Source organism: Garra rufa, chromosome 11 (genome assembly GCF_049309525.1).
Source record: "Garra rufa chromosome 11, GarRuf1.0, whole genome shotgun sequence".
Lineage (NCBI taxonomy): Eukaryota > Metazoa > Chordata > Actinopteri > Cypriniformes > Cyprinidae > Garra > Garra rufa.
Genome location: NC_133371.1, coordinates 7,235,421 through 7,249,175, shown reverse-complemented (window position 1 = coordinate 7,249,175; position 13,755 = coordinate 7,235,421). Strand labels below are relative to the sequence as shown.

Genomic DNA, 13,755 nt, shown 5'->3' with positions numbered 1-13,755 from the left:
TATATTTTTGTACTTAACGATTAAGATGTATACACTCGCATGTATTCAAAGTATGATTAAAACCTGATGGTTACTCCACATGACATGATTAGGAAATGTTCAATAAACTAAATTTAAAAAAGTTATTTTCTCACTTACAGCTTTATTTCCATCTTTCTGACTGTCCCCGAATTAAAACTAAAAAACGTAAATGGAAACTGAAAGTGTGTCAGTTTTTTTAAAGAAGTCTTTCAAGGACAGGCGCCGTTGGACTGATCCTCAATCATTGACCTGTCTGCATGATGTGCGTACGTGTTACCCAGTTTAACACGACTGATCTAGCTAATCATTAGCTCAGCTGACACTGGCTAGCCGCTGGCTAATATGCTGTCTTGGTGATAAGGAGCGTCCTTTGGGGGTGTGAGCTAATGGACCACCGTGAACACGGCCTGTGAGGTCGCCCCGTGTTAAGTCTGCTCAACTGAGGCTGAGTTGAAGGTACAATTTCTCCACTGATTTCCCAACCCGCCCCAAGTGTGAGCGGATACCGATAAGAGGATTAGCACACCAGCACGGGCGAACCAGGAAAGCTAGAACTTGTTCAGAGTTACAGCTGCCATCTCTGCCAAGCAGACAGTTGTTGGCTAACTTTTCCGAAAGAGGAACTGGCTAGAGGAAGCACCGGAGACTTGTGGAGTGTCTCGCAAAATCGAATTTAGATTTAAGAAATTGTACAGTGATTTTAATGAGAGAAAAAGTTTTAATATTGTCAGCCCAGCCCATTTAAAGTGCATTCTGGCGTAGGTGATATAATGCTTGCTAGCGTGGCACGGTCGTCCCCAGACACACGGACTACTACTCTATCAGCAGTTTCACAGGATTGCACCAGCTCTGAGCTTACTGTAGCTCGCCCCTCTCATCGACTCTTCATCTAGTAGACAAATAAAGTGGGGGTGGATGTTCAGTGCAGTGCAGTTCACTATGTGCCAAATTAAACAAACAAACAAAAAAAAAAAAAACACACAAAATAATTGCAATCATAGGCGATTTCTAGAATATTTAAAAACAAGAATTATATAAATATTTGAACGTGAAACGCTCTGATAGGATAGCATTATATATTTGTCTTCATCACACAACAATAAACATACTCTTTAATCAATATAATTGTAAAGGGTCAATGACGCATTAGTGTCCATGATAAAAATAAATTATAAAGCTTTAAGAAATCATAAGCATTGCATTCATGGTTTTGCAAAACTTTTATATCGTTTAGTAGTATGGCATTAATTTTTGTAATTTATTTTTTATATCACTTAGTAGTATGACATTTCTTTTTTTGTTTTCAAAAATAACATGTTTTAATAAAACTGTTAAAACTGCTTAAAATAATAGAGAAAAAAACTTTTGTTTACCAAATCAGTCACATTTAACATATTTCTAATAATTTATTATTAAATACAATGAAAAATATAAAATTAATTTAATAAATAAAAAAAAAATTAATTATATTTATGGATGAATATAATGATATTTGTAAGCAATGCTTAAAAAACAAAACAAAAAAACAAATATACATATATATATATATATATATATATATATATATATATATATGTATGTATATATGTGACCCTGGACCACAAAACCAGTCTTAAGTCGCTGGGGTATATTTGTAGCAATAGCCAAAAATACATTGTATGATTCAAAATTATTGATTTTTCTTTTATGTCAAAAATCATTAGGAAATTAAGTAAAGATCATGTTCCATGAACATTTTTTTGTAAAATTCCTACTGTAAACCTATCAAAATGTAATTTTTGATTAGTAATATGCATTGCTAAGAACTTAATTTGGACAACTTTAAAGGTGTTTTTCTCAGTATTTCGATTTTTTGCACCCTTAGATTTCAGATTTTCAAATAGATGTATCTCGGCCAAATATTGTCCTATCCTAACAAACCATACATCAATAGAAAGCTTATTTATTGAGCTTTCATATGATGTATATATCTCAGTTTTGTAAAATTTAACCTTATGACTGGTTTTGTGGTCCAGGGTCACACACATATATATATATATATATATATATATATATATATATATATATATATATATATATATATATATACATACGTATATGTAACTACCAAGGCAACATTTCTCTTTTTAATTTAGTTTAACTTGTACTAAAAATCCAATTAAAAAAATGAAATAACAATTAATAAAATCTATCTATCTATCTATCTATCTATCTATCTATCTATCTATCTATCTATCTATCTATCTATAAACAACAAACCTCTAAAAATGACAAAAGCACACAAAAAATTACTAAAATCTGAACTAAAATGAAAATGGAAAATATTAAAATCAATACTGATTCAAAATATCAATAAACACTATAATAGTGTCAATGATATCAATGTCTGTGATACTAAAATAACCACCAAAATTATGTAAATAAAAACCTATTTTACTTAAATCTTGAATACATGTGAGTGCACACATCTTAAAAAGTATATTTTTTTTCAGTATTTAAAGAGTATTTAAAAAGTATTACTTACAAATATCATTATAATCATCCATAAATATGAAGTTTTTTTTATTTATTAAATTCATTTGATAATTTTATTTCATAATAAATTAATAGAAATATGTTAAATGTGACTGATTTGGTGGACAAAGGTTTTTTTTTTCTTTACTATTTTAAGTAGTTTTAACAGTTTTATTAAAATATTTTATTTTTGAAGACAAAAAAATGAATGTCATACTACTTACATGTCTTAAGTATTGTTTAGTTAATTATTTGACAGGGCTGGGTAGTAACTGATTACATGTAATCTGCATTACATAATCATATTCCAAAAATTAAGTACTTTTAATTAGGGTATAATACATTTTTAAACGCTTATAATCAGTTTACAGTTACTTTTTTTATGGATTACGTGATTACATATTAATCGCACAACGGCTTAAAAATTTATAATTTGTTGATTCTGATAGTCTGGACAAAAATATTTCAAAACTGGAAGACTTTGGACAAGTAATGTCATTGTTTTCATGTTTATTAATGTTATTCATGTGTATGCAAGGATTCCCAAACATTTTTGTCAGCCAAACCCCTTAAAATGAAACATTTGCTTGAAAAATCGCTGAGAAAGTTAAAGTTAAGTTAAAAGTTAATATTTCAATCATTTAACAACACATTCACGTTTACAGTTCTCTGATGTCTGATAAGTAAGGGATAATGTACAGGCAGATAATGTACGCTTCGCGTCGGGTCCTGATCACACTGTCGGGGCTTATTTCTGCGATAACTACCGGCTGCCTGTACATTATCCCGCTTATTACACGGCTACTTGCCACATAAGAAAAAAAAACTGGACATGAATATGAATTTGAAACCTTTTATTGGCATATTTGTTTTAAATTAACATTTTTATCCTTCCGCGAAACGATATAGTACCACGTGACTAACATTCAAACTATGTACGTTAGTAAGACAATTTAAATAGATTAATGTCGAAATTTTCCATTGTTAATTGTGGTTGTCCAGAGTTTGTCACAAGATGGCGCCAAACGGTAATCTTTGTTGGCACGGAGGGATTTTAAACATACAATTAGTACCGGCTATGCGTTATTACTTTGGAGCGGTGATTATTTGAAAAGAACGAACCTGCAAATGTCTCAACTGACCAATCAGAATCAAGCATTCCAAAGAGCCGTGTAATAAACAAATACAATATTTATATTTTTAGCGCTCGTGTTTAAATTGCTTTTATGATTTAATTAATTATTAGGTTATCAACTCACTAAAGTAATGTTCAATGCCTTTTATGATTTTCTTTCTTTTTTCTTTTTTATATCAATGTGGTACTGTATGTTAAATTTTTTTCATTAAAAAAAATCTAATTTATAAAAACTTTTAAAATTTTGTATTTATTTAAAACAAGTTAAAAGTAATCTAAAAAGTAGACAGAAAACAATAACTAAAATGAGATATAATCTGTAATCAGTAATGGACTTAAATTTTTAAGTATTTTTTATTTGATTTAAAAAAAAGAATGCCATGTTATTGACTCTAATACAGCAGGCGATAATTTTGTAGATCTCAGGTGTTTTTTATTTTTAATTTTTTTAAATACTTATTTCAAGAGTGACCTGTAACCAATAACAGATGTATTTAAAGAATACATCTGAAGGAAAAAATGCTCTGAAGGAGTGTCATCTTATGTATTCTGCCTTTAAAATATTCTACCTCATAGAATATGTCGGGACCATTGTTTGAAAACCTGCTGAACAGGAGCTTGGTCACCAGCCCTTCATATCTGTTTTCTGCATGGTGACCAAAGCTAATGATAGAGATCTCGATTACACCCAAACACATGTGGCCAGCCCAGAGAGGACCCTGAAGGGTAACAGTGTACAGGCCTGTCCAAAGCATGGCTGAAATGTCAAGCATGCGCTACGGTGAAACCGAGCGAAAGCGGGATCAGGGTCAGATCAGGGTGTGCTGACGTGTAACTCAGTGCTATCTCATCAACAGCATGTCTTCTTCACCTCCACATATTCAGCAGTGCAGGATGTTGCGTCTCACCTTATCTTTGTTTGGCCTCCACTTATTCTGAGAAAAGCAGCTGTCAGCGATGCACACAGTACAAATTTAGTCCTAATTTCTGATTATGCTTATCAGTGGAGGAGTATTCATAAGCATTCATGCTGATATGCAGGCCTGTGAGTGTGCTTGTTAGGGCTCTTATGGGGTGCTTGAGTGATAAGAATGTAAGAAGAGATCAAGTGGGAATTTAGGAAAGCAACAAGATCAGCCAATTTTTGGTCACATGAAGTTGCAGCCTTAATTGAAATCTGTGGTTTTGGTTGATCCAGCATAAACTGGTGAATTTAGTGAATATTCTTGGTGAACAATGGTGATCAATCTGCATGAACTTGCTGGTATATTTCAGCCATCGGTGACCTACTTTGCACTTTCTTTCCATCTCTGGATCTGGTTTGGTCCCCCTGCAGCGTGCGAGCATGTGCCCTGGAAGCCGAGCGGTCACGTACACTGAGAGATTCCCTGGCAGAGGCTGTGTTTGTGGCTGGGTTCATTCCAGCTGGGGGAGAGAGTGGAGGGTTAATGATTAGTCCCATGCTCTGTGTGGATCAAGGGCATGGGACTGTACGGGTCCCGGGGCTGGGGGAAACGAGAGAGAGAGAGAGAGAGAGAGAGAGAGAGAGAGAGAGAGAGAGAGGGAGGGAGCACAAACCCAAAACTCAACAGCTGAATCACTCATCACGTCTATATTCATACTCAACTCCTGGTGCAGATCTATATTTACAAATCAGTACTGTGTACACCACATCCATTTCCAGTAATGATTATACAATGAACAATTAGCCACTACTATCCATTAAAAATGCTGCAAGTGATTGTTTGACACATGAAATGTTCCTACTTCCTGACAGATATGGCCTGTGTGAGAACACTAGATGCTTTTTTTTTACCATCAGAAAACTAGTTAATCAAAAACACTCTGAATGTGAATCATTCAACCTGATCTCATGACGAAAACGTACCTGTGGGAACCTTTTCACAAGAAGCCGTCATGTACATTTCCTGACATATTCAATGTAAAATGTCATACATATGGAACGTTTTATGTGACGTTGGTTTTGCATGTCAATGCAGTTCTGACTTAAAATGTCTGTTGAGTTGTGCTATAACGCTAATGCTCCGTGACGTTTTAAAATAATGTACCATCTGCACTACACCTAAACCTACTTGATAGCATGAACAAATGAAAGCATGCTGTTTTAGCTTGTTTTTCAATCTCTCATCTTACAGCTCTTTCATTGTGGGTCATGTTTTACATGGGATTTGTACCCAAGGATTCCGCATCCTAAGTCCAATTCCGTGCCGGCTGAGCTACCGAGCAAGCTTGTTACATCCAGCGAAAGTGAAGCATATGGAGCTGTGATCATAACTGTGCACGAAAACGATTAAAAGTGCTTGCTGTTTTACCGCCTCTAGTGTTCATTGCTGTTGGAAACTGCAGTGATATGTATTCGAAGTTCACACAGGTACGTTTTCGTCATGAGATCAAGTTGGAATCATTTGGGTTTTGAAGATATGCTTAAATTAGTGGAAGTTAGTAAAATGGGATAAATATCTTTCTTTACAACAGCTGATCATTTTGTAATTAAAATTCTGTAATTAATTGATATCACACTGATATCGTTCCAAACCTATAAGACCTTTGTTCATCTTCGGAACACAAATTAAGATATTTTTGATGAAATCCGAGAACTTTCTGACCCTGCATAGACAGCAACGCAACTAACACATTCAAGGCCCAGAAATGTAGTAAGGACATCTTTAAAACAGTCTACGTGACATCAGTGGTTCAAATGTAATGTTATGAAGGTACAAGCATACTTTTTGTGCTTTAAAGAAAACTTAAAAAATAACAACTTCATTAAACAGTTTCTTTTTTTCTCTGTCAGTCTTCGCCGTACGTTCACACGAGTACCAAAATGCATACATGAGGTGCTGTTAACACAGGAGCTGGCGTTCTGATGTTCTGACAACACATGCTGAACATGTTAACATGTCTGAAGATTTTGACAGAGAACTCGCAGTTTTTTCTCAACCTTGCTTATTTGAACTGGAATACATAGACGATTAACTAATGGACGTCATACGTCAGAACGCCAGCTTGCATGGGTCAAAATTGGAACTAAGCAAACAAAATCTACTTGTCTGTAAGAAAATAAATAAATAATTGACATCTATAACTTATCGACCATAACATCAAACTAATTATCAGAATTATAATATTAATATAAACTACGCTGTAGGGGCACATGCACTTACTGCCAAGCCAAAACTGATTTGGAAATTACCTGTTCGCTTACTGATTTATACCTTCAGAGGTAACCCATCCGTTTGGAACAACATCCTGGTTCACTTACCTGGAAAACTTTAATCTTTTAAATTAGTAATTGTTTAACAAGGAGATAGAATACGTCCCACACACTGGAATTCTGCAAGCTACAGTAGTGTGCAGGACTTTCAGTCTATTGTTTACATACTACACTCAAGCCTAGTCAGTGTCCAACACACCTGCATGCCACCATCCAGGTGTGTAATAGATTTGTTTGCGTTTCCCTAAAAGAGAAGATCCCCTACACACTCCAAGTGAACCATATTACCGCATTCCCAGCACAACTCGCGAGAAACTTTCCTTCTTCCTCCTCATAGTCTCTGACCTCAATCCCGTATTCTTTAGGGTCTTTTCTTCTCCACATGCCTCATCTATCCGAGCTGTCATTCTCTTTCAACCCCCACCTCCTCCTTCGCTCTTTCTGCCAGAGATATGCATGGAATGTCAGCTCCTTAGGCTGGATCTCGATTCCCATCAGGAAGACAGTGACATTCTCAATATCTCAGCCGCACTTGTGATTCTAATTGCACATAATAGAGCATTAAAGATGTATCTGTGTCTGATCGTGTGGTGCTTGAGAAACATTGACATGCACGGAAGAACATTCCTCCAGGTAGTTTCGACAGAAACATTAACCCGTCTGTCTTTCTCCTGACAGCCTCCATTCCGTTCTTCGCCTGTGAGCTCAAAGCAGTGAAACCGTACATGAGGGGCTTCTTCTGCGGGGACACCAGCATCACTTACCCTTACATAGAAACTGAGGCCATTCCTGACAGCATGCTTATAGCCGGGGGTATCATAATCACAGGACTTACGGTAAGAACACACACATATACCAAAATATCACTTGTTGAAAGGCTTTAAAAGAGAGCCCACCCAACAGTATAAACTCTGTCTTCATTTGCTCAACCTCATGTCAGACTTATTTTTTTTTAAGAACACAAGAGATTTTCAAGAATTGTAGCAGTTGTAGTCTTGTAAGCATCAAAATGGTTGCAAAAGTCCAATAAAATGCATTCATCCATAATAAATAGTGCTTCACACGGCTCCGGTGGGTGAATAAAGGCCTCCTGTAGTGAATCGATATGTTTTTGTAAGAAAAATATCCATATTTAAAACGTAATAATCACTTTAATCTAGCTTGTGCCAACTGGTCGTATATGTATGCCGTGTCAGGGTTGCGCATGCGCCGCTGAGAAGTGACAAATGCGAATGCACAGTATAGAGACTTAATTTGGGAAGTTTTTGATATAAGCCAAGAGCAGACTGGTTTCTCTTTGTTAGAGTGCAAAATTTTGCTTCCTTTGCCCCAGTAAACAAACGTTGTTTTTTGCGAGACGCACCAGCACATGCACAATGCCAACCTCCGACGTCATCTGTCCGGGACGGCTTCAGTGTACGACTGTAAGTGCAAGAGATTATTAAATTTTAAATATGGGTATTTTTTCTTTTACAAAAATGCATTGTTTCACTTCAGGAGGCCTTTATTCACCCCCAGAGCCATGTGGAGCACTATTTATTATGAATAGATGCACTTTATTGGACTTGTTTTGGACCGTTGAAAAGAAACAACCGTCCATGCCATTATTAAGCTTTGAAGTGCCAGAATAATTTTAATATAACTCCGATTGGATTCATCTCAAAAAAGGAAGTCATATACACTTAGGATGCCTAGAGGGTAAGTAAATAATGGGCTAACTTTCATTTTTCGGTGAACTAACCCTTTGAAAGATCTGACTCAGAAGAATGATTCATACTTTCTACTTGCCTCATGAACTTTTATAAAGACACTAAGGAGAGCTAGGGTGGGTGTCAAGATTGTTCAGTGGACAATGACTTTTCTGTTTCCCACACAAAGCTATTTGAAGATTTGGAATATAATGTTTGGGAACTACTTCTGTAGTTAAGTGTTTATGTCTTTTCATGCATTGAAAATAGTGACCAGTACATTTAAATTGACCTTTGATGTTCCCTAAAAGAAAGTCATATGGATTTAAAACAACATAAGTGTAAGTAGTAACTGATGACAGAATTTTCATTTTTAGGTGCACTATCATTTACAAGACTTCCTGTCCAGAGTAGTATTAGCCCACGGTTCTCCTGTTACTGAAGGCTATTGATGTACTCTTTTCATCTACTTTGCTATTGAACAAGAGTTTCTCTTTGTGTAAGAGAGCATGTGTGTGAGGTGCTGTGAATTATTTAAGGCTTCATGAGCCTTGTAGTATTTAACTCAGTGTCGCATGGCTGTAACCTTAGCGGTGTCCCCTGTGTGTCTCAGATTGCTGTCGGAGAGTGTTACCGGGTACGATTCAGAGGTGTGCACTCACGGGCATTTGTGCGCAACCGCTATGTGTCCTGTCTGTATAAAGAGCTGGGCAGCTTCCTGTTTGGTTGCTGTGTGGGGCAATCCTTGACCAACATGGCGAAGCTGAGTGTGGGCCGACTCCGTCCTCACTTCTTGTCGGCATGCAATGTGACCTATGAATCACTCAACTGCACGCCCGGGACCTACATCTCAGAAGTCATCTGCAGGAACAACCAGAAGATAGTGGAGGAGGCCAGGTAAGTGAGGTTTTTATGGGAGGCACAGAGATGAGATGAGCTCTGTTCCAAAACCTATGTTCTATATCAAGGGTCTCCCACCCTGCTCTTGGAGAGCTACCTTTTTGCAGACTTCAGTTCCAACCATGCTCCAATACACATTTGTAACTATCAAGTAACCCTGAACACCTTAATTAGCTGCTTCAGGTGTGTTTGATTAGGGTTGGAACTGAACTCCACAGGAGCAGGGTTGGACACCCCATACACTGTAGCAGGGGTGGCCAAGGGAGAGCCACAGTCCTGCAGAGTTAATCTCCAACCCTAATCAATCCTTAAATGGTCAGCAAGATAAAGCAGAAGTGCATTTCAAGGCAGAGTTTTTTGGTCCTGTACACCCTTCATCCCTTGAAGTTCTCATTCTGGAGGGTAAACCCTTCGAAGGGATTAGGGCACTAAAGAATGAAACGCAGAGTTGCTGTCTACATAGATTTTGGAACAGAGCTATAGAGTATGATTAATTAAGGTTACAGTTTTTCCAAGTCCTAATGTTAGATGTTTTTGACTGATCACATAGTATGTTTTATGGAAATATAAAGGCATTTACTTAGAATAACATGTATGCTCGTGATTGCTCAATATAACATTATGCAGACAATGTTATGGCCCATAAAGCAGTGCAGCGGTTTAATGATTTGCGAGATTATGACATTTGGTTGGTAATATATTTCCCTTCTGCTCTTTTCAAACAGAAAGTCCTTCTTCTCGGGGCATGCATCTTTCGCCATGTACACCATGCTTTACCTGGCAGTGAGTATCGCCGTGTGTGGCCATATTTACCACATGCACACTCAAACATGCAAACTCAAACACACGTCAGGGTAGCGCCGAACGGCTGTGCTTGCTGTCGGATGCCAGTGAGGAGCTTTTTCTGTTGTCAGCTTTCACTTCCCATCCCTGCCATGTGGGAAAAAAGCCAAAAAATTCCTACTGACAAGAAACTCTCTCAAACTTCAACTCACACAAATGCACACAAATACACTCATACTGAAAGAAGAAGGCTCTGAGAACGCAAAAAAACTCCCAAAAGGCATCTTGCTTCAAGCGGAAAAGAAAGGCTTGAGTGAAAGAGGGAATGTTCTCCAGAGGCCTGATGAATAGATGAGCGGAGAGAGGGAGAGCGAGTGAAAGCTAGCTGAAGACAGAGGAGGCCTTGTTTAGTTGTGGGTTGGGTCCGGGAGGGGGGGAGCTTTGGCCTGCTGAGAGATAGACAGGCTTCTTTCAGTTAAACCCCTCTCTCTCACTCGCTGTTATGGCCCGGGGAAGGGGCACAATAAAGGGAAAAAAATGACAAAACGCTCGCAAACGATCAAAAAGTATGACATTCAATAGCATTCACATTTCTCTTCCACTCAACTGGCCCACAAACCTTATCAGAATTTACTCTGCCTTGTGTGCCAATCACGTTTAGAACGGAGGGAAGAAAATTTGCCCGCTGTGTAAAAACAAGCTATTTTCTACCATTCATCTGATTCAATTCACGGGCCTCTGGCTGCTCTAAAAGCGGGAGAGCTCTTCAACTCTCATCAGAGAGCGCGAGAGAGAGAACATGAACAGAGAGAGGGAAAAGCCTATAGAAAAGCTGTGCCAGGCTCTTTGTCCCCTCTGCCTGTTTTTTCTCTCCATCCCGGCCAATGGCCACACTGTTCAGGCTCTGCCCTGCCTTGCATGCCTGACCTGCAGCCACATGCTTTGGCTCTGAGTGCCAGCTGCTCCAGGCTTTACTGCAGGAAACCAAACACCTGTGACAGGGCTGATGGGAGGGGTACCAGGACCCCTAAATTCTGGAATGTTTCACTGTCCCTAGTGTGACATCAAAATCCATAAAGTTCATCTACAGCCAATACTTCTGCTCTGTCCGCCGACCACAATATTTCACACTGACCTTTGTTGTGTAGCTATGCTAGCGTGGTATGATTAACACGTGTTTTTTGCACCATATGGCTCTGTTCTGAAAGCTAATGTTTACTTATAAGGCAGCATCCTAATTGAAATGTAGCCTCAAAAAAGCCTTTAATACTCTCCTCCTATAAATTTTGAGTCTGAAAGGGAAACTCCTACAAATGGATATTCAGTAAAGTCAGGTGCAAAAATAGGCATACTGCACATCTTTATTAAATCCTGATAGTACTATTTTAATGTCAAAAGTTTGCGCTTTACAGAATGTTAGTTCACTTGGAGGCCATATTTGCAATGCCTATAGGCAGCTACTTCTAAGATGCAAGACCAACTAATGAACATATTTCAAATAAGCAACAAAATCTGACACAACTGTCCTCTAAAAAGCATATATTTTGGGTTGGTCAAGCCAATGCGCATGTGCAATCCCAAGCAAGAGTCTAAAGACAACCAGAGTTTATAAAGGCAACTGCAGTGATGCAATGGCTTTACCAATTGCTGACTGGCTCTTTTATTTAGAAGGCGGAACATCTCCCAGCTGGTAAGAGCTGCACAGGTAAACCTTGCTTCCATGATCTTAAGTGGTGCATCAGCGGCTGCGCTCTTTAGCATTCTTGTTAGGGCACCCGCCTCCCATGCCAGCAACCTGGGTTTGAGTCCCACTCGGAGGTCAGCTAGTAAGAGCTGCGCAGGTAAACCTTACTTCCCTGATCTCAAGAGGCGCACTAGCAACTGACTCTAGAGGCTGTGGTCGTTTACATGCTTGTTAGTGTGCCCACCTCCCATGCCCATGACCTGGGTTTAAATTCCACTCGGAACAAGAACGAGGTGGGGCAGTTAAGACCAGAGGGGTTACTAGGTGCCGTGACCAGTGTTGGAGTGAGGTTTAGGGGGTAAGTGTAATGGAGGCCAGCTGAACCTCACTCCCCTGATCTCAAGAGGGGCACTAGTGACTGATGCTAGAAGCTGAGGTCTTTAGCATATTTGTTAGCATGCCCACCTCCCATGCCAACGACCTGGGTTCGAGTCTCATTCAGGAAAAGAACGAGGCAGGGCAGTTAGGACCAGAGAGGTTGCATTGGTGTCATGACCCAGATGGGAGTGAGGGTAACGGATGCCAACTGGTAAGAGCTGAGCAGGTAAACCTCACTTCCCTAATCTCAAAGGCGCATTAGTGACTGACACTAGAGACTGTGGTCTTGCACACTTGTTAGCATGCTTGCCTCCCATGCCACTGACCTGGGTTTGTGTCCCACTCGGTAAAAGAACGAGGCGGTAAGGTTTGGACCGGCAGGGTTAAATTAGTATATATCAGGGCTGGACAACTTCGGTCCTTGAGGGTCACTGTCCAGCAGAGTTTAGCTCCAACCCTAATCAAACACACATACCTATAGCTTTCTAGTGATTTTAAAGACATTGATTAGCTTGTTTAAGTGTGTTTTGATTAGGGTTGGAGGTAAATTCTGCAGGACAGTTGCCCACCAGGATCAAAGTTGCCCAGCCCTGTTAAATAGTCTTTGATGAAGAAAGCTTGACTCACAACTGATTTTGATTTGGTTTTAGTAAGTTTCTAAGATAACAACAGGATACTCTAATAAAAAAAGCACACAGAAATGTTGATATACGATATTACATTTTTAATTACACAGAACATTTTTAGCAGGCTTGTTGCAGTGTATTCTGGAATTGTCCACTCTATTGCCTTGGAATTTGACAGAGACAAGATAACTTTATAATTACGCTTCTTAACAGACTTCGTGTGAAGACTGCTCACCAGATATGAGTAGTTCACTAGATTTGAGAAGCAAACTTTGGTAAAACCTTTTAAAATCTTCCACTGCTAGGGTAGAGATACTGACTTTGTCCTTAGGCTATTTACAATAACAAACTAACACTATTGGCCTCTTTGAACTAAAATAAGCACAGTATTTAGTCTTTCAATGATTGTTTATCAGGTTTATCAGATTTAGCTAACTTCCAAGCGATTTTTCTGGAAATGTGTCATTAGAAGTTTAGCCACGTCAGACACACATACATATACAAACACACTCTGTAAGCTTTATTTATCAGTCTGTACACAGTTTTATCAGCTGTTATGTTAATCATTCTTAAAACTTCCTTTCTTTCTGCAGTTTTACCTGCAGGCAAGGTTGTCATGGCGAGGGGCGCGGCTCCTGCGACCGTTGTTGCAGTTCATGTTGGTGATGTTAGCAGTGTACACAGGACTCACTCGCATTTCCGACTACCGCCATCACCCCACTGACGTCCTGACCGGCTTCCTGCAAGGAGGACTGACCGCATACTGGGTGGTAAGAATCACGTCACCACAT

General features: G+C 38.7%; 2 protein-coding genes across 2 annotated transcripts in view; both read left to right on the top strand.

Annotated features, from left to right (window-relative positions):
• bcl2l10 (BCL2 like 10) overlaps window positions 1-13,755 on the top strand; it is a 57,936-nt gene that overhangs the window by 34,613 nt on the left and 9,568 nt on the right. The gene's annotated exons all lie outside the window — the stretch shown is intronic.
• Window positions 1-13,755, top strand: part of LOC141345981 (phospholipid phosphatase 3-like) — a 38,553-nt gene that overhangs the window by 23,354 nt on the left and 1,444 nt on the right. The window contains exons 2-5 of the mRNA XM_073850897.1: window positions 7,584-7,741; window positions 9,207-9,490; window positions 10,219-10,276; window positions 13,558-13,734. Of these exons, the coding sequence (XP_073706998.1) occupies window positions 7,584-7,741; window positions 9,207-9,490; window positions 10,219-10,276; window positions 13,558-13,734 (677 nt within the window). The remainder of the gene's footprint in view (window positions 1-7,583; window positions 7,742-9,206; window positions 9,491-10,218; window positions 10,277-13,557; window positions 13,735-13,755) is intronic.